This window comes from Narcine bancroftii, chromosome 4 (assembly GCF_036971445.1).
Source record: "Narcine bancroftii isolate sNarBan1 chromosome 4, sNarBan1.hap1, whole genome shotgun sequence".
Lineage (NCBI taxonomy): Eukaryota > Metazoa > Chordata > Chondrichthyes > Torpediniformes > Narcinidae > Narcine > Narcine bancroftii.
Window position 1 is genome coordinate 168,575,951 of NC_091472.1, and position 27,785 is coordinate 168,603,735.

The 27,785-nt window shown below is 41.9% G+C and overlaps 1 protein-coding gene across 3 annotated transcripts in view; it reads left to right on the plus strand.

The window, feature by feature from the left end:
* Window positions 1-27,785, plus strand: part of LOC138761190 (cytosolic arginine sensor for mTORC1 subunit 2-like) — a 54,655-nt gene that overhangs the window by 13,471 nt on the left and 13,399 nt on the right. The window contains exons 3-5 of one of the 3 annotated variants that reach the window (XM_069932920.1): window positions 6,211-6,280; window positions 24,265-24,458; window positions 25,397-25,529. In XM_069932920.1, coding sequence (XP_069789021.1) covers window positions 6,211-6,280; window positions 24,265-24,458; window positions 25,397-25,529 — 397 coding nt within the window. Of the gene's footprint in view, window positions 1-6,174; window positions 6,281-24,264; window positions 24,459-25,396; window positions 25,530-27,785 lie in introns of all 3 variants that reach the window. The other 2 variants (XM_069932921.1, XM_069932919.1) reach the window with 2 other exon arrangements.

Consider the following 27,785-nt stretch of genomic DNA (forward strand, 5'->3'; position numbering starts at 1 on the left):
GGAGCCCAGTATGCTGCTAATAGACCCCCAGTCTCCCCGACACAGCTGAGGAGTTCGCATTATTGGCTAGACTGCATCCAGGCCTACCTGAATGCAACCAGGGATGTCTTCCACACAGACGAACTCTGGAGGTCGGTGCTCATCTCCAGGGTGGGAAAGAAGGGGTACACAGTCATCAGAGACTGCCAGACATACAGAGGCGCTGAAGACTTGCTACATGAAGGCCCCAAACAAGGTCCTAGCAAGGCACCGGCTTGCTCTACATCACCAAAGGCCCGGAGAGTCGATCAATGACTACCCGCTGGATCTGCAGACACTTGCTAAGGATTGCTGGGCTGAAGTGGCTTCGGGCCGCGTCTGAGAAGACGAGAAGATCTGGGACACTCTGGATGCAGGAGTCTGCACTTGAGGCAGTGACTACTCGAGTTGGGAAAGAAGGACCTTGCTAGTCATATCGAGCTGGGCAATTCACTGGAACAGGCCAGGCTCGAAAACGACGATCTCGAAGAAAGCGATCACGCGCTCTCAGATAAGCACCTCCAAGGATCGGCTGCTCCTGCTATGGCTGCCCCTGCTCTAACGGCTACCGGTTCCTGTGCAAGGGAGTGCTTTTTCTGCAGAAAAGGTCAGCAACCCCGAGCCGGTTGCCCCGTTAAAGACTTGGCGTACTCCAGATGCGGAAAGATGGGACATTGGGTGAGAGTCTGCTGCGCGAAGGGAGGTCCAGGGAAGTCCACGGTCTGTACTGCTCTTGGATCTGATTCCAGCCCCAAGTCGTCTGCCCCGAACTCGCCAGAGATTGCCTGCTGCACAACCCGCCGCCTTCAGAAACTGCACAAAAAGGCTCAGCAGTCATCTTGCTGTGGCCCGAGTTCAAATTTGGAGCCATCGTCGTCAGAGGAGGAAGGAGGGCGGCCAGACTCAGGATGGAGGGGGCCACTCGAGGGAAGAACACGGCAACTCCAGCAAACTGGCATCGCTGGTCCTCGATCAGAATTGACCTCACCAGCTCAGAAACTCTATGGTAAGGTAACAGTGAAGGTAAACGGACATTATACCAAGTACCTAATCGACATGGGCTCTGCAGAAAATTTTATAGACTCACTGACTACAAATGTACAACTTAAAAATGTAACCTTATAATTATCGAATCTTCCTTGTGTCTCAGTCCCTTTCAGCGTGTGTACAAAAACACGGTATAGCTCATCTATTATTCAAAGGGAGGGAATTTTGTAAATTTTGCATGTACATTTTAGATGAATTGTGTGCTCTGGTACTGTTGGGTCTGAACTTCCTGCGTCACCTTAAAAGCATGACCTTGGAGTTTTCTGGTCCCCTCCATCCGGTAAACGCTCAGAATGGAGGGCCCTCAAAATCAGGACCTACTTTCAGCCTCTCCATGCTGAACATTGATCCTCCCCCTCTATTCCCAAACCTGTCTGCCGACTGTAAGCCCATCGCCACCAAGAGCAGGAGGTTCAGCGCGGCAGACAGGGGAGTTCATAAAGATGGAGACCCAGCGCCTGCTGGAGGAGGGGATCTTCGAGCCCAGCACCAGCCCGTGGAGAGCGCAAGTGGTGGTGGTAAAGGCTAGTAATTGAATATAGCCAAACAATTAACAGATACACACTCCTAGTCATATACCTCCTCCCTCGCATTTCTGATATGGTGAAGGATATCTCACAGTATCGGGTCTATCCGACCATTGACCTGAAAGCTGCCTATCACCATCTTCCAATCCATTCCGAGGACTGCCCGTAATGGCATTTGAGGCTAACGGTTGACTCCATCAGTTCCGGAGGGTCCCTTTCAGCATTAACATCAGGATGTCTATCTTCCAGCGGCAGATGGCCAGAATGGTGGGCGAGTATGGGTCGAAGGCTACCTTCTCCTACCTCGATAGCGTCACCATCTAGCCACACCGTGGAAGACCATGATGCCAATCTCCAGAGCTTTCTCCATGCAGCGAAAAGCCCTGAATCTCGCTAAAAACTCGAACAAGTGCGTGTTTAGGACTAAACGTCTGGCTATCCTTGGCTATGTCAAGGAGAATGGCATTACTGGCTCCGATCCTGATAGAATGCACCCCCTCCCTGGGACCACAAAGGCTTTGAGGAGATGCCTGGGGTTTTTGAGGAGATGCCCAGTGGGTCCCTCAATACATCGACAAGGTTCGTCCCATCTTAAAGGCCACTAATTTCCCCCTCTCGGATGAAGACCAGACTGTTTTCAATTACCTCCGAAGCCATATTGCAAAAGTCAACCTGTTGTTGAAAGCAAATAAAAGCATTCGTTCTCCCTCCAGTCATGTGAGAGCTTTTATCAACGCTGTAATGCTGTTGGTTAAAGAAGAGGAGAACCCATTGCTCTTCAGTGTGCCTTGGGATTTTTTTCATAGACTGAATCTACTCTCTCATCGTTTGAAGACCAGTGGATAACCTTTTTGAAGCAAGCAGCTGAGATGTGGAGAGGATGGTTGCTCTGGCTCTAAGGTCCACATTGAAGGCTCACAGTCTCAAAAAAGAGGCAGGCCGTTTAGGACTGAAATGTTCGAAAGATGGTTAATCCAAAATTCTTTAGCCTAGGGATTGTAAAAGCTCAACTTCGATTGCATTCAAAGTCCATTGATATTTGATGCTTTAAGGTATGACCATTGAACCCAAACTCTCGCAATGAGGCAATATTCCTGACTGCAGATTTGGCTTAATTTCTTCACTGAAGAGCTTCCCAGTTAGTATGGCTCCTGTTGAAAGTGGTTTGGGAAATCTTTTTTTTCTTTAAAAACCTAATTCTGTTATAAGTGAGAGATTTTTTATTTTTTTTGTAAATGCAAAATAGTTGAGGACTAATTAGTGGATATTGTGTATTAGACTTTCAAAAGATCTTTGAGGTGCCACTGAGATTATTAAACCATATTAGGACTATATGAGCTGATATTACAGATGGTAGTCGGCTCACAGCAATGGGGAATTCAGGTCATTTCTCTTTGAGGGCCTGTGATCAGTAAAATTATTTAGATGTTGATGTCAGGCTCTATCAATGATTTGGATGAGGTGACCAAGTATAATATATATCCATATAGCCCACTTTGCTTTTGAAACACAGCTGGGCTGTGGTGAGTTACAAAATACGGCAAATGTAAAGGAAGCAGGTGGTGACATAGAGAATATGGAAAGTGTGATGCCATTTACTTAGTTGAAGAGTGCTTTTTAAAAAAAATTGTAGTATGGATTGTGGATGGTCATGTGACCTGTCCAGTGTGGATTAAGGTATTGTGGGGCCTGCAGCATAAATTTTAAGGGGGCCCTAAATAGTGCCGGCTGGCGCATGCACAGTGAGGAGGGAAGCACCTATACTGAAATTACACTTCCCCTCCCCTGTTAAAACCTACTAACACGTTTTGTTGAAACAAAACTTATGATGGCGGCGGCTGGCTCAATCTTTGTTACCCATAATCCTTCACACAGCTGGAAGCACTCTGCGTTTTCCTGGCGTTAACACTTGCAGAACGGTTCCAGTAGCGGTGGGGGGCCTCACAGTTTGGCGGGCAGCAACCTCCTTTGAAGAAGACCGCAGAGCCCACCTCACTGACAAAAGGCAAAGGAGGAAACACCCAACCCCAACCAACCAATTTTCCCTGCAGCCGCTGCAACCGTGTCTGCCTGTCCCACATCGGACTTGTCAGCCACAAACAAGCCTGCAGCTGACGTTGACTTTTACCCCCTCCATAAATCTTCGTCCGCGAACCCAATCCAAAGAAAAAAAAGGGGGGGAATTATGGGTAACAAAGACGGCCATTGCTCCCGCATTGAGCCATCTTCATTAGTTGCCAGGGTGGCCCCGAAGTGGCCCGATCTGATGCTGCAACAACGCTCCAGTAAACTCTGGCAGCACTGCACCCCTCCTGCTGCTCTGGGAGTTAGATTTGGTGGGGTGGGGGGGGGGGAGATGCACAACAGATGGCTGGGGCTAGGAGTGAGGTGGTCTGGCGAGGTGAGGACAGTGGCACCCTCTTCAAATGGCTTGTTACATCTTTGATGAAAGGTTATAATAATTTTTGTGACCATCCATTTAAGCTTTCATGTTTTATTTCCCAACAATTGTGCCGCCTGCAGTGGCTATGAGATACAACACACCCATAGTCTGTAACCTCGATTAAAGGTGATAATAGGCCAATTGTCATCTTTAATTGGGGTTATTAAAACAGAATGTCAGTATGGTATCTGATAGGTGCTGTACAAAGATGAAAACAAAAATGTTTAAGTTCATAATTCATAAACGCAGGGGCCCAAATCATATGCTACTTTCGCTACTACATTAATCTGGCCCTGTCTGTTGAAACCTGGTGGGAGTGTGGATTGTGGAGGGTCACGGGACCTCTCCTCAGTCTAGAGCTTGTCAGAAGTCATATCACCTGCCAATCAAGGTTGGATTCTGCCCATCCCTTAGTGCACACCTGACCATTGGCCCCTTTAATCACCTCATGATTACTTGGGCCAAAGTCTTCAGCATACTGGACAATAAAGCCCACCATGTTCAGTACCTCTTCCTCTTTTGCTCTTTGGCCCTGAGACAGACCCTGCTGAGGACGACACTGGAAGGGTTGTTGGTAAGGTATGGACTATGTAGGGATTGGGACTGTTGTAGTTGTAGATAGTGTCTGAGCCGTGCCCACGTTAGACAAGGAATGGCGGATAGCTCATTGTAGTCCTTGGTTGTGACAAGTCTGTTTAAACAATTGCTAGTATCGGTAGAATTAAGTCTGATGTGACTGGCTGTACTTTGTTGTGTGATTTGAGAATACTTGCATGTGTTATCCCTATTGTGTTCCCCTTGCATGCTTCAGTAAAGATTATTTCTGCATTCAACGTGTGTCCAGACCCACTACTTTTCCTTTCCCACACAACAGTGTTTCAATATTCACAAGGATCTGAGTGTCCTTATTCGAAGTAAGTTGACAGCTGATGTGCCAGTTCAGCAATTATTTACAAAGATATTAACAGTAAGTAAATGCAAAATACTCTTGAGTGCAAGAAAAAAGACACATTGCTGTAATTGTACTTGGAATATTGTGTTCAGTTCTGGTCTCTCGACCCAAGGAGATGTTTACAGTAGAGAGAGTTCCATGCTGATTCACCAAATTGATTCTGAGAATACAAGCATGTATTTTGAAGAGGGACTAAGCAAACTATTCCTGTACTCTTGGACTTTGAAGAATGAGAGGTAATCAACTTTAACATGCAACATTCTTATCGGCCTTGACAGGGTGGAGTCTCCTGGCTGTGCTGTCCAGGCCCGGGGTAACCGTCTCAAATAGGAAATGGGCCAGTTAAAATTGAAATGGGTAACTTCTTCACCCAGGGGAGGGTGAATGTTTTGTAGTTTCTACCCAAGAGCACTCCAGGGAAGCAGTACAGTTCAACCTGCAAGTTCCTGACTTGGTTTGAAGGTGGATTTAGTTTCAGGAAGTTGTCGTCTGAGTCGGTTCAGAACACAGCAGTATTTTTTTTAAACCTGCAAACCAAGCACATATTGATGAATCACTTTTATTCTGTTTTGACGAAATTCATTCTGCCCATGTTGCGGATGCTGGGGGGTGGGGAAAGGTGTGGGGAAGAAGGTCACTTTGATTCCACTTACAAATGGCGTGGATTTGCTGTTTTGTGTTTTGGAAGCAATTTCGTGGGGAATTCTCATTCTGGATATTGAATGACTGAATAAATAAATATTAGTTCAACTTGTTTGAGGCCAGACAGCTGACATTTTAATTTTCTTTAAGCTGCCAAATGATATAACATACATTTTGCAATTGACTCTGAAGTGTGTGCAGATGTCAAAGAGCACTTCATACAATTGGGGCCACCATGTTATATGAAAATGTACAGTTAAACTGGAAGGAGAGTGCAGTTGCTGAAAAGGATGAGCAACAGCACAGTTTTTTTTTAGTTTGGGAACAGAGACGGCTGAGAGGAAACACAATAGGGATGCACAAAATGAGGGTGGGGTGGGGGGCAGATAGAGTAAGTCAGAATTTTCAATTTCCCAGATTTGAAAGAAGTGGTGGATGATGTATCCAACTATTGCCTCTTGCCTTTTAGCCTGTGTTTGTCCCTATGCCCCTTTCTCCCTCCCCCTAAACTTTTATTTCTTTCTTTTGCTCATACCTTGACGAAGGACTCCAGCCTGAAAGATTGGTTATCCTTCCTATAGATGCTGCACGTCCTGCTGAGTTTCTCCAGCAATTTTGTGTGTTGCTACAAGGCTGCAGATCTGCTGGAAGGTAGGATTAGACTGGTACTTCATTATTGGTTGGCACAGACACAAAGGGTCAAAGGCTTCCTTCTACATTTATATGAAGACACATTATGATGCCTGGTTCGTGATTTTTGTGAACCCACTTGGCTCTTTTTCTCTCTCACACTCGCACTCGCACTCACACTCACACACTCTCTCTCTGCTTGGGTTAATTTAAAGTAAGTCTGAAAGTCAAGATAGATGTACCATCAACTGAAGTAAAACACGAAAGTCTCCAGACACTGGTTGAAGTAAAAACACAACGCTGCAGGCACTCAGCAGGTCAAACAGTGTCCTTTATATCGCAAAGGTAAAAATACATAACCGGCATTTCAGGCTTGAGCCTTTCATCAAGGTATGGAAAAATATTGGCAGGCATCTGAACAAAAGAGTTTGGGGGCGGGGGAGGTGTGGTCGCAAAGGCAGGAGGTGATGAGTGGTGAAGGGAGGGGGGGACAGCAGTGATCAAGGGTTGTAGGATGGCTGGGGGAAGGGAGGGAGGAGAACTGGAAAGGGGAAGAGGAGAACAGGTTAGGTGTTTTTTTTCTGTTTTTTGCTAACCGGCTCTCCTCTTTCTTTCCCCCCCCCCCCTTCTTGTACCATCAACTGAGTTTGCTAAAACTTCAGACAAATTTCAATTTAAATAGCTAACCTTTAAAGATGGCCCTAGATTATGTTGTGTGTCAGAAAGTAGCTCTTGGGTTTATTTTTTTCACCACTTTAGTTGTATTGGTGAACACGTGCAATAGGACCTAAAATCTAAATGAGAAAATTCAAAGCTGGGAACTGCAGGGCAGTGAGCAAAACATCTTTAGTTGGTAAGTTCCTAGAGTGAAGAATTTGGAGGGACGTGTACTTTGATGGACGTGGCAGATTAGGGCATAACAGCATTAGATAAGGTTGCACTGGTTGGCTGCTCTGGAAGGTTAGATTGAATGGGTTCCAAGGAGAGTTAGCAGAATGGATAGAAAAACATTTTTTTTTGTAAGACAGTAAAGGGTGATGGAATTTTCTTTTGGACTGGAGCCACATGACTAGTGGTGCCTCACAGGGTTTGGTACTGAACCTATTGCTCTTTTCATCTACATCAAGATTTGGATTAAAAACCTATGTGGCATGATTAGCAAGTGCTTGGTATTGTAAACGGTGGAGACAGTTGCCAAAGATTGCAGCAGGATCCTGATCAGGTGGATAGAGGATTGGTTGATGGAATTTAATACAGAAAAATGTGAGGTGCAGCATTTTGGAAAGTCCAACATGGAATGCCCAACATGGGTAAAATATACACAGTGAATGGTAACAATGTGGGGAGTGCTGTTGAGAAGAGTACAGGTTCATAATACCCTGAAAGTCATGATCAATTGGGTGGTCAAAAAAGGTTTTTGACATGTTGGTCGTCTTCAGTCAGATTATTGAGTATAGAAGGTGGGAGCTCATGCTGCAATTGTTAAAGACGTTGGCGTGCCTCATTTGGAGTATTGTGTTCAGTTTTGGTCGCTGTGCTTGCAGAAAAGATGTTGTCAAGCTGGAGAGGGTTGGTACAGAGAATATTTACAAGAATGTTGCCCAGACTTGGTGAGCCGAAGCTCTATGGAGAAAATGAACCAATTAGGGCTTTATTCCTGGAGCGTAGGAGGAGGAGAGATGTCTTCAAAGAGGTATGCCAAATCAAGTGAACACAAAGTCTTTTGCCCAGAGTAGGGAAATCCTTGACCAGAGAACATAGGTTTGAATTGAGGAGTGGGGTACGGATGGAGTGGGGTGGTGGTGGTGAGGAGGGAAAGATTTAATAAGGACAGAGAGGATGGTAGGAAAATGGACTGCTGGAGGAGGTGTTTTAGGCAGGTCCTATTGCAACTTTTAAAATGAACTTGGAGAGATGGGTTGGAGGGAAATGATAGGTGGGATGAGTGAGAATGAGACTTTTTGGTTGATATGGACAAGTTGGGTCAAAGGGCCTTCTTCCATGATATGTTTGTATTTCTTGGCACAAACCCTCCTCAAAATTAACTTTGAAATTTAATTCTTGTTGGAGGATTTCATCTTTGACTTATCTAATGTCTCTAATTTGGGGAAATAGCTACTGTGTTTTGTGTCATTTAAAAAAAAAACACAATTGTTATTGATGTAAAGGATATTGCCTTAGGAAGGGGAGTCAAAAGCTTGATCACTTGAATTTGAAGCAGGGCTGTGCCCTGGTTGAAGTGATGTTTTTTAATAATTTTTTATTTTTCACACTGTGAACCATATCAACCAAAATATATACAAATGTTTCTCATTAAATATACACAGTGGCATTTTCTCCCTTTTTTACCCCCCTACCCTTCTTCCACCCCCCCCTTCCCACCCCCCTCCAAGACCAATAAATATTCAACATGTACAATACAATAAAACCATAAAACTGTCTTCACACAATGAAAAATAAACAAGAAAAATGCATCGTCTGCTTTTACACACTGAATCAAATCGTTTTGTCTTATCATTTTAGGGGGTGGAGTTTGAGGGAAGCTCTCTCTGTTATGTTCCATGTATGATATAGTTCAATGTGGCCATCTTGTATCTTGTTTACACCTCTTTTCCACTTCCTCACCATCTCCATCCCCCTTTTTCCCATTTTCATCTCTGTTTTCACTTTTTAAGCTCAATGTATATTTAAAACATAAAATACTCCAACAATTCCCATACCCAATATTACCTTAACCCCAAATGTTTTCTCCCCCCCCCCCCCCCCCACCACCGAGTTGCCCCTTATCCCTTGCCAGGCAACCACAACTCCCCTTTCCATTTGGATTGCAATCTTGCTCACAAGCGTCAACTGATTTCGCAGTCATGGTTATTCTCCTCCCAACCCCCCCCCCGAAAAGATTTTTTTTACAAATATAACAAAGCTCTTCCTTTTATTCCCCTTCCTTCCCCTCTCTTTTCCCTCTTTAGTTCTTTACATTTACATTGTTTTTACATCTTTATATATACTTTATCACCATTCTTCATTCTTATTACATCTCTTCATCTCTCCTTCTATCCTGCAAATGCTCTGCAAATTCTTGTGCTTCCTCCGGATCTGAGAATAGTCTGTTTTGCTCCCCAGTTATAAATATTTTAAGCATGGCTGGATGTCTTAACATGAATTTATAGCCTTTTTTCCATAGAATCAATTTTGCTGCATTAAACTCTTTCCTCTTTAAGAGTTCAAAACTTGTGTCTGGGTAAAAAAATATTTTTTGACCCTTGTATTCCAATGGTTTATTATCTTCTCTAACTTTATTCCTTGCCCGCTCCAGTATATTTTCTCTTGTTGTATAATCTCAAAAGTGTTACTAAGATGGATCTTCCTTTTTGATGTGTCTGCAGTTTCGGAGCTAGTGCTCTGTGTGCCCTTTCTATTTCCATTTCTTCCTGCATTTCTGTCGTGCCCAGGACCTTCGGAATCCATCCTTTTATAAATTCCTTCATGTCTGTGTCTTCTTCACCCTCCTTCAGGCCCACTAATTTTATGTTGTTTCGCCTACTATAATTTTCCAACATACAATTTTCTGAGATTACAACTCTTGTGTCTCTAATTTTTTTTGTCACTTTCTTCCAATTTTCCTCTTAAGTCATTTACTTCAATTTCTACAGCTGTTTCTCGTTTTTCCACATTTTGTACTCTTTTCCCTATTTCTGTCATGATCTCTTCTAAACTTTGCATTTCATCTTCTGTTCTTTTCATTTTTCTTTTAATTACACTAAATTCTAAGGACAACCATTCTTTTAATGCTCTCATTTGTTCTTCAAAAAAGGCTTTATCTATATTCTGTCCATCTGTTTTACCTTCTATTTCTCTGTGAAGATCTTGGTAGTCTTCTTCCTCTTCTGTGTCTGTACCTGTGTTTATGTCTTCTTCTCTTTGTATCTGTGTCTCTTCTGATTCTCCTGATGAGTTGCTTTTATCACTTTGTCGGGTCTCTTCTTGCTGGGCCTCTTGTTGTTGTTCCTCCCCTCCTGGGGTGCTCATCTGTCGGGCCTTCTGCTGCTGCTCCTCTTGCCATTCATCCCGTCGACTTTCTTCCTCGTCTGGTTCCTCACTCCCTCTCCTGCCGCCTTTCTGATCTTCCAGCTGAGAGCCCTGGTGTCGGGCGTCCCTCAGCTGGTCGCGCTGTGGTTGCCTGCTCCTCGACTGAGCCCCCCTCCCGTCAGTGTTTCCTTTTACCTTTGATTGCGCAGTTGCGCACTTTTGTTTGGCTCAAAGAGCCATTTATGCAGTCCACTGGTCGGAGGGGGGGGGTTGCGACTCCGTGGGGCTGGCACCAACCTCTGAGATCGTGCGATTTTCGCCACCATTGCTCCCTGTTCCTTCGTGCAGGTAAGGCCGCCTTCTTTCTTTTCCGGTGACTTTTCTTCTTTTTTCCCCGTTGTTTTTACTTTTTCCTCCTTGTGTGCCATCTTCTTTCTCTTCTCTGCAAATTTATCTTCTATTTCTTATACTTTATATTTGTTAAGCTTTGTCTTTTCTTGACTTTTTTTCTTTTTTACCCTACTGGCCACGACTCCATCACGTAACTCCTCGGTTGAAGTGAAGTTGACTAAAAGTGGTGTGAAGCATGTTAGGGGTAAACAAAAAGACTCAGTAATTTGTGTTTGTGATTGTATGGGATCCTATCACCTCTGTATATATTTGTATATGTAGAGCTCGTTGAAAGAATCAAAGACTTGTTGATCCAAACCAAGGCTTTTATTAGCAAAAGACAGGAGCTCTTCACAGGTGGCCGACCAGTCGGGAATGATCCGATCTGGCTAGGGACACAACCCTTTAAGGCCCAGACAATAGGCGTGGCTTAGCTCTCAGCCAATCGCTGTAAGCACAGTCTAGATACAGTAACTATATACACTATGTACATTGGTGATAGATCTGTACTATCACTGTATCTTCTTTGGCTTGGCTTCGCGGACGAAGATTTATGGAGGGGGTAAAAAGTCCACGTCAGCTGCAGGCTCGTTTGTGGCTGACAAGTCCGATGCGGGACAGGCAGACACGGTTGCAGCGGTTGCAGGGGAAAATTGGTTGGTTGGGGTTGGGTGTTGGGTTTTTCCTCCTTTGCCTTTTGTCAGTGAGGTGGGCTCTGCGGTCTTCTTCAAAGGAGGTTGCTGCCCGCCAAACTGTGAGGCGCCAAGATGCACGGTTTGAGGCGTTATCAGCCCACTGGCGGTGGTCAATGTGGCAGGCACCAAGAGATTTCTTTAGGCAGTCCTTGTACCTTTTCTTTGGTGCACCTCTGTCACGGTGGCCAGTGGAGAGATCGCCATATAACACGATCTTGGGAAGGCGATGGTCCTCCATTCTGGAGACGTGACCCATACAGCGCAGCTGGATCTTCAGCAGCGTGGACTCGATGCTGTCGACCTCTGCCATCTCGAGCACCTTGACGCTAGGGATGAAAGCGCTCCAATGGATGTTGAGGATGGAGCGGAGACAACGCTGGTGGAAGCGTTCTAGGAGCCGTAGGTGGTGCCGGTAGAGGACCCATGATTCGGAGCCGAACAGGAGTGTGGGTATGACAACGGCTCTGTATACGCTTATCTTTGTGAGGTTTTTCAGTTGGTTGTTTTTCCAGACTCTTTTGTGTAGTCTTCCAAAGGCGCTATTTGCCTTGGCGAGTCTGTTGTCTATCTCATTGTCGATCCTTGCATCTGATGAAATGGTGCAGCCGAGATAGGTAAACTGGTTGACCGTTTTGAGTTTTGTGTCCCCGATGGAGATGTGGGGGGGCTGGTAGTCATGGTGGGGAGCTGGCTGATGGAGGACCTCAGTTTTCTTCAGGCTGACTTCCAGGCCAAACATTTTGGCAGTTTCCTCAAAACAGGACGTCAAGCGCTGAAGAGCTGGCTCTGAATGGGCAACTAAAGCGGCATCGTCTGCAAAGAGTAGTTCACGGACAAGTTTCTCTTGTGTCTTGGTGTGAGCTTGCAGGCGCCTCAGATTGAAGAGACTGCCATCCGTGCGGTACCGGATGTAAACAGCGTCTTCATTGTTGGGGTCTTTCATGGCTTGGTTCAGCATCATGCTGAAGAAGATTGAAAAGAGGGTTGGTGCGAGAACACAGCCTTGCTTCACGCCATTGTTAATGGAGAAGGGTTCAGAGAGCTCATTGCTGTATCTGACCCGACCTTGTTGGTTTTCGTGCAGTTGGATAATCATGTTGAGGAACTTTGGGGGACATGCGATGCGCTCTAGTATTTGCCAAAGCCCTTTCCTGCTCACGGTGTCGAAGGCTTTGGTGAGGTCAACAGAGGTGATGTAGAGTCCTTTGTTTTGTTCTCTGCACTTTTCTTGGAGCTGTCTGAGGGCAAAGACCATGTCAGTAGTTCCTCTGTTTGCGCGAAAGCCACACTGTGATTCTGGGAGAATATTCTCGGCGACACTAGGTATTATTCTATTTAGTAGAATCCTAGCGAAGATTTTGCCTGCAATGGAGAGCAACGTGATTCCCCTGTAGTTTGAGCAGTCTGATTTCTCGCCTTTGTTTTTGTACACTGTATCACTGTATATAGTGCTAATAATTGGCTTAGAGCTGTAGCCACACCTACTGGTCAGATTATAAGGAGCTGCACCAGGTCAGTCTGGACTGGTCGACCTTAATGTACTATGCTCCAGTCTTTTGGTAATAAAAGCCTTGGTTTGAATATACAAGTCTTTGAGTCATTTGACACGCTACAATTTTATTGCCAAAAGTCTGGAGCGTAGCACGTCGAGGTCAACCAGTCCAGACTGACCTGGATCTGGTTAGGTGCAGCTCCTTATGACCTGGCCAGTGGGTGTGGCTACGGCTCTCAGCCAATCATTAGCACGATATACAAATATATAAAACTATATGCAGAGGTGAAAGGATCCCATAATATCACAGTGATACAGATCGCTTTTGACAGAGATTGTGTGAGGAAAGACTCTTGCACCATTTGGGTCTGGGTTTTAGTGGGGAAAGAGGATAGGATTTCTGGGACTTGGTTTACACTTAAATGCTAAAAGGCCATCATAAATGCCATTTATTTCACTGAGTGACATTGAGTTAAGTTTTCAATACAAAAATGCAACTCTGCCGGTTTTGACAACAGTTACTGTATGTATTAACTTTCTGCATTGTACTAATGGATAAAGGTAATATATGGAAGTGACATTAACCTCTTCCACTGGCACCTTGTCCCAGGAATTAACTAGTTAATGGTCCATTGGAAAAGGAAAACAATCAGTACGCCAGAATCAAATGACATCAAATCATACCAGGGATTGACGACCTCTTCCCCTACTCGAATCCCTGGCATCAGCTGACACCTGCATGCTGATTAAACCAAGAAAAAAGACAACTTTTGTCCAATCCATTGGAAGGTGGATTCTCTGATCCCTGGGGATGAGTGTGTTCAGTGAAAAAGCAGTCAGTGTCTCGGTTAAAGATGGGCCAGTGGAAACAGCACAAACGTCTTCCTATCCTGGAATGCTGCATGGCTAATGAAGTGGGATGACAGTGGAAAAAGGGCTTATGAAATACATTTTGTGAAAAGCAATCAATGCTAGTGTACAATAGATCAAATTCTGGAACAAGTAGTTTCTATACTGCTAAACTATAATCATTTGTGATTTCAACAGCTTTCCAGACTTGATCAGATTTGTCTTATCTTGCCTGACCATTACATTTTACTAGTAAACATTGTCTCTTTCAGGAAATGGAATAGGTAACCAAAGAATACGATGGAGCAATACAACAAGAAATTTTTATCTTGAATTATTTTTCTTTTAAATACATTTTTATGTAATCTAAAAGAATTAAACATTTACCAAGCCTTGATTCATTCTCGATTTTCCCTAAAAGGCAAATGACAATTTAACAGCTTGCATTCTTAAACTCTTGAATTCCAAACTTAACACTGAAGCTACAGAATCTTTAATCTCCTGGACTTGTACATAATATCTGTGCTGACACTTTTGCTCATCTGCTCTTATGTCATTTGGCCACACTGGATCTATATCCTTGTATGCCTTTTGTATTTAAGTTCCTGTCTAATTGTCCCTTAAGTCCCTTTCACATTTGAATCCCACTAAATTGGCCATTCATTGTCCTGGGATAGGAATGGGGGTTTGGCTTTTTAACACTTGACTACTCCTAACTGGGGAACTGAACACTTTCACACTTGCAAGGAGCCATTACTGGGGTTAGGACTGATCTACCTTCTACTGGTGAAGTCATGATGTATCAAGCAATGATGGACATGCCCTAAATCCTGATCAATGTATTATGATCTTGTATTTGAACAAAATTAATCATGCTTAATTATAACATAATTCAGCTTTGTGTGGCACAGTATGAGCCCTTTAGCCCCTGTTATTGTGCTAACCTATATAAACCTTTAAGGGACCTTGGGACCGTGGTAGTAATAAATAACATAGCAGACAATTTTTAAACAGCGTGGAAAAGTTGGTAGCGCTTTAGTTAACAATTTATATTGTGTGGGAAAGTTGGTAGCACTATCACGTACAATTTAAATACCATGAGGAAAAAGCGATGGCGGACCTGCTCTCCCAGAATGCCGTGCGGCAAAGGACTGTATGCATGGAGCATTCATGAAGGGGTTTCTTTGCCACACGCCATTCTGGGAAGTCAGGTCCGCCATTGCTTTTTCCCCATGCTGTTTAAAAATTGTCCGCTCTTGCTATTTTCTTTCTCTCTCTCTCTTTTCCCTACCCCCCCCCATCCCCCACTGTGACTTTCCTACAGCAAAGTTTATACCTTTTTAATCTTTTTGCACTCGTGCAAAAATTTGGGTCATTTCAATCCCACAATGCAATTGCCCATTTCATACATGCCTGATTGCAACGCTGGCATTTGCAGATGCCGGGGATTGTACTGGGGGTTGAGGCTGTCACTCCCTGGTTGAGAAGACGTCGTCTGATGGCAGCGTTGAACTGATTTTGCTTTCACATTTGGCACTTTAAAGGACAATTGGCCATTAATTCCTGGGATTACTTGCAAGTGTGAATGGGCTTTAAATATAGCCATAATGTCTGATTTTTCTCCTCCACTCTTGAAACAAGTTCCAGATATCAATCCACTGTGTGTGTAAAAATTCTTTCAAATATCCTTTCTCTCAATTTAACCTTGCGCTGCCTTGTTTTAGATACCTCTACCATGGGGGAAAAATTCTGATAATCTGTGCAACTTTAAATTTAATGCATGTCTTAAAGGTCACCTCTCAGCCTTCTTCACTATGGACAACAAATGTAGCCTATCCAATATCTCCCCATAACTAACTATTCCAGGCAACATTCTGGTGAATTTCCTCTGAACCTCTTCCAGTGCAACCACCTCTTTCCTACAGCGTGATGACTAGTACTGTACACAGTACTTCAAGTATGGTCAAACCAGTGGTTCTCAACCCTTTTCTTTTCACTCCACTTTAATTAATCCCTATGCCATTGGTGCTCTGTGATTAGTAAGGGATTGGTTAAGGTAGTATGTGAGTGGGAAGGGAAGGTTGAGAACCACTGCTCTAGACCCAATTGTTACTGAAATATTTTGCTTGAGAAAAATTGTCATTGACCCATTTCCTTTGAAGTTCTGAAACCGTGCACATAACGAGTCAATTAGGAACGATTAAAACAGTGGTTTTCAAACTTTTTCTTTTCACCCACATACCACTAAGCAATCCCTTACTAATCACAGAGCACCTATGGCTTAGGAATTACTTAAGTTATATGTGAGGGTTTTGTAAAGTGGCACTGCAGCATCTCAACTTTTATATTTTATGTCCTAATTTATGAAGGTTAGTCTGCCTTCTCCACCCTCTATCTGTGTTGCCACTTTCAGGTAACTATGGTTGATTATCATACCATAGCACATTCAGGCCATCGATGGATATTGCAAACAGCAAAAGTCCATTACTAATTCCTTACTGCACAGCACTGGTGACATACTTCCAAATGTACTTCTACCTGTGGATCCTACCATAAATTTCATTATTGAGCTTGCTTTTGATCCTACGTGCCTTAACTTTCTGAGCTGTTCTCCCATGTGGGACTGAGTCAAATGTCTTATTAAAGTGGATGTTGATAATGTGTTCTACCCTCTCTCATAAGCTATTTTAGTTGCCATCTCAAAACACCAAATGAAATTAGAGCGGCTTTCTTTCTTTCTATGTCTGCAGAATTCATCAACTGGCAATCCATCAACTTCTCTGCATTGAAAGGAAGTGATTGGCATTCTATCCAGCCAACAACTGGATACATACATCAACATTCAAGTTTACCAATCTTAACCCAGAATTGTTTGGGCAGTAAAATACTGCTCTATCAAGTTAGAAGTTTAAAGCAGAACATAAAATTGGAAGAGGCCTTTGGATATACGGATGAGACTATCTCTTGCTGAACACAAAGAATGGCTTAACATTGCAATTAAGCTTGCTTTTATAAGCTATAGCATTGCATATACCGTACTTTGAAAATCCAACATGTTTTTGCTAACTTGATTCAAAATCTTGGCATTTTTCCAATGAATCAAGGTTACAGGCTTTGGATGACTGCACCATTATTTGGTTGTTTTTGCCAGATGAGAAAGGTTTTGCTTTTTGTAAAATATTTTTAGAAAAATGCTGTAATCAAGTACTTGAACAGATACAATTTGTATTTATGAACAAAAAAAATCCTATTGCTGGTGAGCATTCAGTTTGCAATTGAGTAATCTTGTTCAATTACTGAATGAATTTACACCATTTACTGTACTACCAATGGTGACCAACAATTTGTTTGGTTACAAAGCGAGCGAACACAAGTATGATTGCTAAATAGAAATTAATTATGGGTGAATTAAACTGTGAGGTAGATCAAGAACTTTATTCAAACATGCATATAATTTCAAAATCATTAAATAAAATCCATTTTCTGCAATTAATACCCTGAGTGTTGATCTATCAAACTTTGGAATTTCCAATGCAGTCCAAGGTATCTCTTTAAAGTTTAATTTTTTAATAGACAGTGAAAATGATCTTTTCATGGATACTGTTCTTGCAATGTTGAGAAATGTGCACTGAGAACAAGACGTGGCTGAGATCATTTGGTTTTGACGTTGACTGCAATCAAATTAGGGGACATAGACCCATTTAATGACATAAAGACTTTGAAGTTCAATGAAGTGGAAAGGAGAGCAAATTATGTTTTATTGAAGAAATTGGCTTGGTTATAGGTTTGCATTGTTTTTTTAAAAAGTTGTTCCTGATCTGTGTGCCCCAAGTTGGAAAGTATGCACTAAAGATGCAAATTGTGAACTTTTCTGGTGGCTGCAATTGTATATAAAATCTTTGATGATTGCTTCTTAAATTACATGGATCAATTATTTATCATGGTGCTTGCCAGGTATAAAAACCATTAAAGGGTTGATTTTGTGTTGATCACTCACTGATGCAGCTTCCTTTGTATACTTTGTATAGTACTTACAAAAATACTAATTTGTGAGTGGATTTCTTTTTTTCTAGACATTGGGAAACACATCTTTTGATTACACGCAATCAGCAATTATGATTCAGTGTCAAGATCATTGTCAGGGTTGCTCAATTGTGCCTTGACTGCTGAGTTCACCCAAAGTTCCTCAATTTGTTAAAAACTGGAGGAACTCAACAGGTCAAACAGTGTATAATACTTTGTAGAGCAAAGATACATAATCCAAAAGATACAAAACTCATCTCCTGGTGCTCACGGAACATCAATGCCTTGCTTAAAGCACCCTTTTCCTTTAGAAATATGCATCCATTTGTGCAAAATCAGGCTGGGAAATAGCTTCTTCCTACAGACTGTAAAATTGATGAACGGTGTCCTGTAATGGAATAAATCATCCCAAAATATTTGTATACCCTCTATTTATGATAAATATGTAATTATTATGTTGTGTATTTTCGTGCACTGCAGACCAGAGAAATGCAATTTTGTCAGGTTGTAAATGACAGCCCACCTCACTGACAAAAGACAAAGGAGGAAAAACCCAATACCCAACCTCAACCAACAAATTTTCCCCTGCAACCGCTGCAACCGTGTCTGCCTGTCCCGCATCGGACTTGTCAGCCACAAACGAGCCTGCAGCTGACGTGGACATTTATCCCCTCCATAAATCTTTGTCCGCGAAGCCAAGCCAAAGAAATGCACAGTCAGATGGTAATAAACTTAGTTTCTGGATACGGTATTACAGAGCACAGAATCAAGCACATTGAATTCAAAGCAGTCGTCATGCAGCTACTTTTTAAAAAATTGTCAGACTTTTCCATTAACTCCCCACAGAAGACGAGCAATTTAAAGTGGTCAAGTAAACCACTAACCTGCTCATCTTTGGAGTGTGGGATTAAACTGGAACACTCAGGAAATCCACAGAATCCCAGTGAGAACCTGCAAGCCACACCCACACAGAACCTTGGGGCATGGTTAAACCCAGGTCTCTGCAGATGAGTTGGAACAGCTCTACTAGCTAGACTTTATACTTTGCATATTAAACTTGAAGCTTTGTGCCATGTTTAAAGCTGTATAAATGCAAATGATCAGGTGGAGTACTAATTAATTGGCCAGGAATGCCAAAATTATATTGCTAATTGGAATACACTTCAAAACGTTAAGTTGACAAAATCAGCCATGCACTATTTTGAAGTCTTATTTTGCTGGATACAGTAGCTAATCGGTGTAGAAATGTGCATTAGTGGCTGCAGGGTGACAGGTGTACAAAAGTATGAGGGGTGTGGATTAAGTAAGTGGTCTGTTTTTTGCCCAAGGAGTCTAAAATTAGATATTAGAGATTTAACTTGAAGGGAAGAAATTTAAGAGACCAGAGGGACAACATTTTCAATATGTGAAGTGGTAGAAGTGGGCATAATTACAACGTTTGGAAGACATTGGACAAGTACACATATAGGAATGGTTCTCGATCTTTTTCTTTCCATTCACATACCATTTTAAGTAATCCCTAAGCCATCAGTGCTCTGTGATTAGTAAGGGATTGCTTAAGGTGGTATGTGAATGGGAAAGGAAGGTTGAAAACCACTGCTCTAGACCCAATTGTTACTGAAATATTTTGCCAGAGGAAAAATTGTCATTGGCCCATTTCCTTTGGAAGTTATAAAACTGTCCACATAACAAGTCATTTAGGTAGGATTAAAACAGTGGTTTTCAAACGTTTTCTTTCCACCCACCTACCATCTTAAGCGATCCCTTACTAATCACAGTACCAATGGCATACGGAATACTTAAGGTGGAACGAGAATGTAAAGGAAAAGTTTGAAACCACTGGTTTAGATGGATTTGGATCAAATAGTACTAGCTCTTCAGGCAACTTGCTTGGCATGAACAAGTTGAGCTGAAGTGAAAACACAGAAATGCTGGAGGAAGTTGAGCTGTAGGGCTTTTTCTATTTTCTGTGATGTAATGAGGCTTCTATAGAAGTGATTTGTGGTTAATGTCATTGCTTCAGATCATCACTTTTGTTTCTAGACCAATTTGGCTCATGCGACACTGGGGGAGGATGCTCTAGCGTTTCAACACTGCTGCCAACAACACTCCAACTTCTATTTAGAGAAATTTACTAGAAACATTGAATTTTTTGATACCCAGCCAATGGAGTTCAAGAAATTTCTAACCCTCATTCTCGGGATGACTATCATGGTTCAATTAATTTTTAAATGATAGTTTAAGCTATTGATTTCTTGAAGCAAAGAGCAAGTTTGGTCATGGATGTTACATTTTAGATGGGATACTTCCCCAATGAAGGATGTTTACTAAATTGGAACTTTCTTGGTTTTTTGTTGGTTGCATGATTTTGTGTGGATTTCTTTGTTTTGTAACTTTTCCTTTAGCTTTTGTGGGTACGTTGAATGTTTCTAAGTATTTCATTCTTGAACATATTGTCTTTAAATCCTTGCTCTTGAAGTTTGCTTGTGAATGGAGTGGGCGGGGGGGGGGTGTGTGGGAGAGAGAAGGTATAGAATTCCTCATTAAATTGACAGTAGTACAGGCAAATCCCATGTTAAGGCTGTTTGGGTAATGGAAATGCATCCTTGCAGAATTTGCAAATCACTGCTCAAAAATTTGACACGTACAATAAAATTTGCTCTCGTCACATTTGGTATGTGGCTGTCTGTGGTAAACATTTCTTTTTAAAACCTCTGATTCTTCATGCAAGCATAGGTGACACTTCATCAAGTTACGGATAATTGTGATGCAGACTGTTCTCTAGGAGCATGCCCTCTTTAATGCAGAGCTCATCTGTATTGCTGATCATGAAGGTGGTGGTTGTGGAGGGGAGAAAGGAAAATTCATTCGTTTGAACATTGATTGATTAATTTTGAAGAAATCTGATCATGGTTTTGCAAGGCAGCAAAGTGTTATGTTTCACCTCAGTGCTATCATTTAAACAGTGGGAGGCATGTGGTTCTCCGCCAACTGACACGCCAGCTTTGTTCGACTGATGGCCAGTTTATGAAGAGATACAGTTTGTTTGGAGGTCGCGCTCTCAGTATTTTTTTTTCTGAACACTCATTAAGATGATTATGCTGTCTTTGGGAGCTTTACAGAATACCAGGGCTCATACCTCTTTAAAAAGCTGGTTGACAAGATATATTGATTGGAACTGTTCAAGCTGTGAGAGATGAAGTATGTGGCTTATATTAAGACTGCATTGAGTGACATACAGCGTGGTAGCAGCCCTTCTAGCCCACACTGTCCAAATACACCAATTAACCTAAGCTCCCTGTATATTTTGAAGGGTGGAAGGAAACCAGAGCTCCTGGAGGAAACTCACACAAACACTAGCAGAAACTCCTTGCAGACAACCCCTGATTTGAATCTGAGTTGCTGGCACTGTAATAGCATTGTGCTATGCTATCCAGTGTGATGGTGAAAACATCTGGATTGAGCCAGCGATGGGAATTTGAAGCACCAAAGGCTGATGCAGATGGGCCTGGAAAGTGAGAGCCTCTTCCAAAATAGATTTTTACTTCTGACACTATTCAGCAACTTGGAGTCTAATTTAATTTGTTAAATTAGACTCTACTGTGATGAAATGCTTGGAGGGTTTGGTCATGGACAGAGTTAACACTTACCTAAGGAAATGTCTGGGCCTACTGGAATTGTCACAAGTGGAGGAAAATCTACAATGAAGTTATTACCACAATTGGTTGTGCTATGCAGATTGCCAATTTTATTCTCTCAAAGGACACACAAATCACCATTCACCATATCAAACAGCAATCTTCCAACAGTGGACGAACTTTGCTCTCAATGTCCCTTCACAAACCTGGCAAATCATTGCCCTGCAGAATTTCAACATTGCAGTATCCATAAAATTGCCAAAGCCCCTCACCCAACTGTGTGACCTGCAGCTTCCAATGGTTTTCATACCCACGTAAACTCTGCAAAAGTGCCTCATTAGCGTTCATGCTCTTATCTGTCATTAGCTAAACTAGGTTCAGGCTGCAGGGGTGTTTTCCCACAGACTATTAAAAGGCAGTTTACAAATCTTGTTTGTCAAATCTATTGTCACAATCTCTCCATAGCAGACGCAATATCACTGGCTCTCCACTCAGCTCATGACCACCTCGAAGATAACTCGTACAAATGGCTGCTCTTCATTGACTACAGCTCAGCCTTCAACACCGTCACTCCCTCAAGAAGCTGGTCAAGAAACTCTAAACACTGGGCCTCTGAACCCCCCCCCTCGCATCCAAACCAAATGGATCCTTGACTTCCTCTTTGGAAGACCACAGTCAGTACAAATTGGAAGCAATGTCTCCTCCTCGCTTACTAAGAACACAGGCGCTCCTTAAACATGTGTGCTTAACCCACTGCTTTACTCACTATACACCCATGACTTGTGGGGCCAGACACAATTCCAGTGCCACTGACATGACGGTTGTCAGCAGAATCATGAACAGCAATGAAGAAGTTTTCAGGAGGGTATAGATCAGCTTGTTGAATGGTGTCACACCAACAACCTTGCGCTCAATGTTAGCAAAACCAAGATGATGATCCTGGACTTAGGAGAACACAATCCAGTCCTCATTGAGGGCTCAGTCATGCACAGTGTCAAGAACTTCAAATTTCTGGGTGTTAACTTCTCTGTCCTGAAGCCTCCATGTTGATGCGATCTTGGAGAAGACTCATCAATGGCTATACTTTTGGAGGGGCTTGAGGAGATTCGGGTTATGTCACCGAAGACTCTCAAACTTCTACAGTTGTATTATGGAGACCATTCTGGGTGGTTGCATCACTATCTGGTATGGATAAGATAAGATTTTAAAAAAACTCCAGAGGGTTGTTTACTCAGCCTGCGACATCACAGGCACCAGACCTCACTCCATCGAGGACATCTGCATGAAGTGATGTCTTAAGAAAGCGGCCTCTTTCCTCAAGGACCCCCAGCACCCCAGCCATGGCCTCTTCACTCTGATATCATTGGGCAAAAGTTACAGGAGCCTAAAGATGAGCACTCTGTGGCACGAGGACAGCTGCTTACCTACTGCCATCACATTCCTGAATGATCAATGAACCAAAGACATTGCCTCACTTTGACTTTTTTGTGCACTATTTTTATTATTGTTGTAAGGTGATTTATATGAATTTTTGCACTGCTTTTGCTGCAAAGGAACAAATTTAAGGACTTGTTCATGACAATAAATTCTGATTCTGTCATGACTCTCTTAAATATTAGATTTTCTCTCACTTGTTCCCTTTACATATGTTTGCATAAGGTTCTGATTTGTTACTTGTTTACAAAAATAATTATCCAATTGTTTGTGGCCCAATTGCGTTGGGCCTGGTACTGCTTGCAGGATGATATAACACTGTAGCTCCCAATGTCCTGTTAACCTCACTGCAGTAGTTCAGCAAGGCAGGCTGTGCCATGATTGGCCACTCAGCCACAAGTCTGGAGGACTCCAATTGTTTTCAAATGACTCTGCTTTTTACACAGTTCAACATTTTTTATGTATATAAATAAATCTATATAAAAAAGAAAATGTAATCCAGTTAAACCTCTTTAGATTTCTTAAAAAAAAACTTTAACAAAATCTGGCCTTTATTCCAATTAGTCTGGCGATGGCTGACGTAGTGCTGACAGGCCAAGTACAGTGTGTGTCTGGCTGTTGAGAGCAGTGCCTTGCAGAACTGCTGCTGTGTATGTAACTGATGTACTGCTGTCTGTCCTCCAGCTGGTTTTACACTTTGGTGTTGCGCTACACACACCAATGTTCAGAAGGTGGCAGCACATTGTGCCCAAAATTCATGGTTCACTGTCAATGGGATCTAGCTGAATGCATTCAAAGGTTTTTAATTTGCAAAATTAAATGGACAAATAAGTACCAATGGAAGCAAATGTAGGGCTATCCAATCCAGTCTGTAGCCCCGTGCGAGTCTTTCAACAGCAGCCCACAGCTTCCATGGGTTCCTTGCCTCGAGTCACCAGCAGCCCGCTGGATGCACTGGTCTCTCAGTCACAGAGCCCCCTCACTGGTCCTCCGCTGTGGTCACTGTCCCCGCAGGTCGTCTCCTCCACTTCTCCTTCTCAGACAATCCACATCACCAAGCTCACGCTCTGTTCCCGCTGCTACCATTAGGTAAGAGGTATAGGTGCTACAAGAATCTCACCGCCAGGTTCAGGAACAGATGCTACCCCTCCACCATCAGATTCTTCAACAACTCAATTCTTCAACTTTTTTTTTCTCTCTCTCTGTATTGCAGTCAGTTTGTTTACATTTTTTAATTTGTTTACATGTGTACGTTGTGTGCAGTTTTTTGCCCTACCATTGGGGGTAATTCTGCCTCACCCACACAACAAAGAATCTCAGGGTTGTATGTATGTACTCTGGCAACAAATCAGAAAGTAAAGGTTTAGTTTATTTATTTGTGTTTATTTTCTGGTTGAGCACTTCTGAACTTGTCCATTGTATTTCACTTCTTTCCCTTCTCTCTCCTTGTTTCAGAATTGCCTCAAACCGATTATCTGCAAGTAGGAGAAGCAATCTGGCTAGCATTGAACGTTGTGTCAAATGGTCATTCTTCAACCAACTCTCAGACAATTGGAGTGACAAAGATAGCAAAATCTGTGATTGCCCCCCTAGCTCAACATAACGTTTCGGTGTTTATGTTGTCGACGTACCAGACTGACTTTATAATGGTGCGTGGGAATTCTATTTCCTTTAGGAAGCAGCACTGATTATTATTGAATTTGCATTTGGTAAATTTCCCTTTAGTGAAAAGCTTTAATGTACACTACAGAGTCTCTTGTGTGCAGCCTTGTGAAGATGCATTGTACAATAGGTTCTATTTAATTTATTGGGTTTTTTTTTGGCCTCTACTGAAGCAATGTTGCCTCTCAAGACATTTTACCATGCATACCATGTTCATTTCCTGACACTAAGATCCATGGGAATCATCAGGGTAATTCATTTCAATTTGTAGGTTGGAAGGAGGGCTTCCAAAAGAGTCCATTTAAGGCTGGAAAGGAACCAATTAACGTCTCAAACACTTCGATGAGCCAAGTAAAGTTAATGTGGAGTTCTTGTTTCAAGTGTTCCACAGATAATTGAAATGGGGGTGCATTGGTCCACTTTTAAAATGGCAACCAACCAGAATGGAACTGTAAAATTTGGGCAAGGAATGACAATTCTCAAAACAAGTACTGATTTTTCCCTTGGCCTCTATATGATATGGTCCACTCCACTACATTTTTACAATATTTGGAAGGGCAGCATTTCACAATTGTTTATCCGGTTGCATCAATTTATCTTTGCTCCATGCTATTTTTGCTTTAGAATTAATTTTGACATCTTGGCACCAGATGAATTTTTGTGTCTCCTATAATTTTGATGAGAACATGTTATGGGGTGAAGACTTTATTAAAATGTGCATAGATCTGAAAATTCTATGTATATTGATTGCATTAGTGACCATCCTTGAACTTTTAGGAGTAAAACAGATGACTTAGTGAATCAGTAAGAAATCACTGTTCGTGAGATTGCTGTGTACTAAGTCCTAGAATGTTGTTCCATAAAAGACTGGACTACCTCTGTAATTGTACCATGTTTATTAACATTCTTCATTTTGTGTGTCCAGGTAAGGGAAAGTGATTTACCAGCAGTAATTTGCACCCTGTCTGAAGAATTCAGTATTTTCAAGGAGGAAAATGGTGAATCAATCCCAGTCGACAGTGGCTGTGTTACAAATGGCTTTGTAAAACCCAAAAACGGTGAGGTAAAATTGCTGGATTAATAGACATAAAAATCATAATTTAACATGAGATCTCAATTATTAAACATTCTGGATTAGTTAAGTTTATTGAAGTAAAGGAAGACTTTGAGAAAATACTGGTCAACATTTATAAAGGTGCAGAATTAAGTTTGTTTTAAAGAAAATAAACTGATGTTTGGATAGATAAGTCTGAAAATGCACTTTGACAGGACAACTGTGAGGATTCCAGACTATTTGAGTATTTGTGAATTTAGCTGAGGGATCCAGATGTACAGGTGCTCAAGTGACTCAAAACTATAACTTGTTTAAGCATATTAACTACCCCTATGCATCCTTTTGGGACATGATTGACACTGAATCATTTCTCTGTTTAAACTTGTGTTCATCTTTAGTTTGACGCTACTAGAAGTGCTCTGCACAGTTATGGTCTTTGTGTTTAAAATAAAAGTCTTGGAAGAATAACGAGGTTACCAAACAATAGTTTGTAGGAATGATCTCAGACCTGAGTGGGATATGATTTGCAGGAAGGTTGGGCCCCTTTTCTCCAGGGAGGATTGAAGGTTGGGCTGAAATAAGTGATGTAAAATAATGAGAGGATTTGATTGATTGGCCATGGCAGACTATTCCCATTTGTGTTTGAGGACAAAGACAATTTGATGGCACAAGGATAGGTAGAAAAATAACCTACAACAGAGTATACATGAAGTGGAAAGCAGAGATCCGATAAATGGAGTAAAACATGGGAGATTGTGAACAGTTTAAAAAAAAAATTGAAAAATATCATAACTAGTGAGCTTTCAGAGCTTGTAGATGCAGAGGGAGCTGGGTGAACTAGTTTAGACTAGCCATTCTCAACCTTTTTGTGGATATGGCCTTTGGGACTCTGCTTAAAGTTTATGGAAGCAGTCAAGTTTTGGTTTCTTCTGTATTTCTCTCCTACTAACGACATATAAAACGTCAAATAAACTTAAACGTGCTGTGGCCCCCATTGAGGATGGCTGGTTTAGGCTGTTCATAACACAAGTAAGCTGATTTAGGAAGAAATTAAAAAATCTAGGAGAATTGAATATAAAAGATGTTGAGGTAGTGCTCGAGTTATCTATGACATTGGTGAGACCAGTTCTGGAGTGCTTTGTGCAGTATTAGTATTAATTAAGGAAGTACTTCGATGCATGGATTTGGTTTGGAGAAGATTACTGGATATGCCTGGAATGGTAAGGTGAGTTTAGAAGAATGAGATGTGATTTGATTGAAATTCACTTGAGTATTTTTCCTCTTTATAGGAGAATTAGAGGAGCAATGGATTACTTTTTAAAAATTAGTTACTCATTTCAAATCGAGATGTATTGTTTTTATTTCCTGAGATTCATGCATCATTTCCTCAAAGGGCCGTGGAAGCAGAAACTTGTAATAATTTTAAGCCAGAGTTTGATTTTTAATTTTTTTAAAATTAAAAGCTGGTGCAAGGTTAGGAGGTACTTAGAAATAAATTGGGGTTGCAATTAGAACCATCTTGTTATGTGGAGAGTTCTTCTGTTCCCATCTTGTCTGATTGAATGCACATAATAGAGAGTTGGGGATGACTGTGAAAAGTGTTCCTATGGGGAATGATGGGTTAATGTCCTGGTTGAACTTATATCTGAACACTGGTAGCAGATGCTTCACAAGGGTAGAGTGAAGGCTTTTGACATAAGGGATGAGGAAGATTCATCTATGGAGTTTAAGTTTTGGCAAAGACCATGACCATAAGAGCCACTTCTGTGCTCCAACCTCTACTTCAGACCACTTGGCTTTATGCCAAACCACAATACTTGTTGAAAAGAATAGATGTGGTGTTGTAGTTAAGAAGGTAGGGACAGAGCATTAATTTATCCATTTTGCATCACAATATTCTCTTTTGAAACCCTTTTCCCCCCCCCCCCCCCTCTAAATACTTGATTTAGTGAAAGCAGATCAATAATTAATGTTGATAATAGATAATCCCATTTAAGTAATGTTCTGATATGCTTGCAGGTGTGTTTTTAGAATTCCTATTGTCTTTGGCAGTGTTGTCTAGACCACACATTCCTGTGCAATGGACCCATGCAAATTGATGAATCAACAAATCCAGTTGTGTTTTATTCTGGATGTCATGGGGACCATGTCAAAAATTCAACTCTTTTTTTTAAACTTTATTTGAAAAAATTGTAAAGGTTTTGTAATTTACATTGGTAACCCTGGTCTTGTTCTTTACAGCTATACGTTTCAATAACTA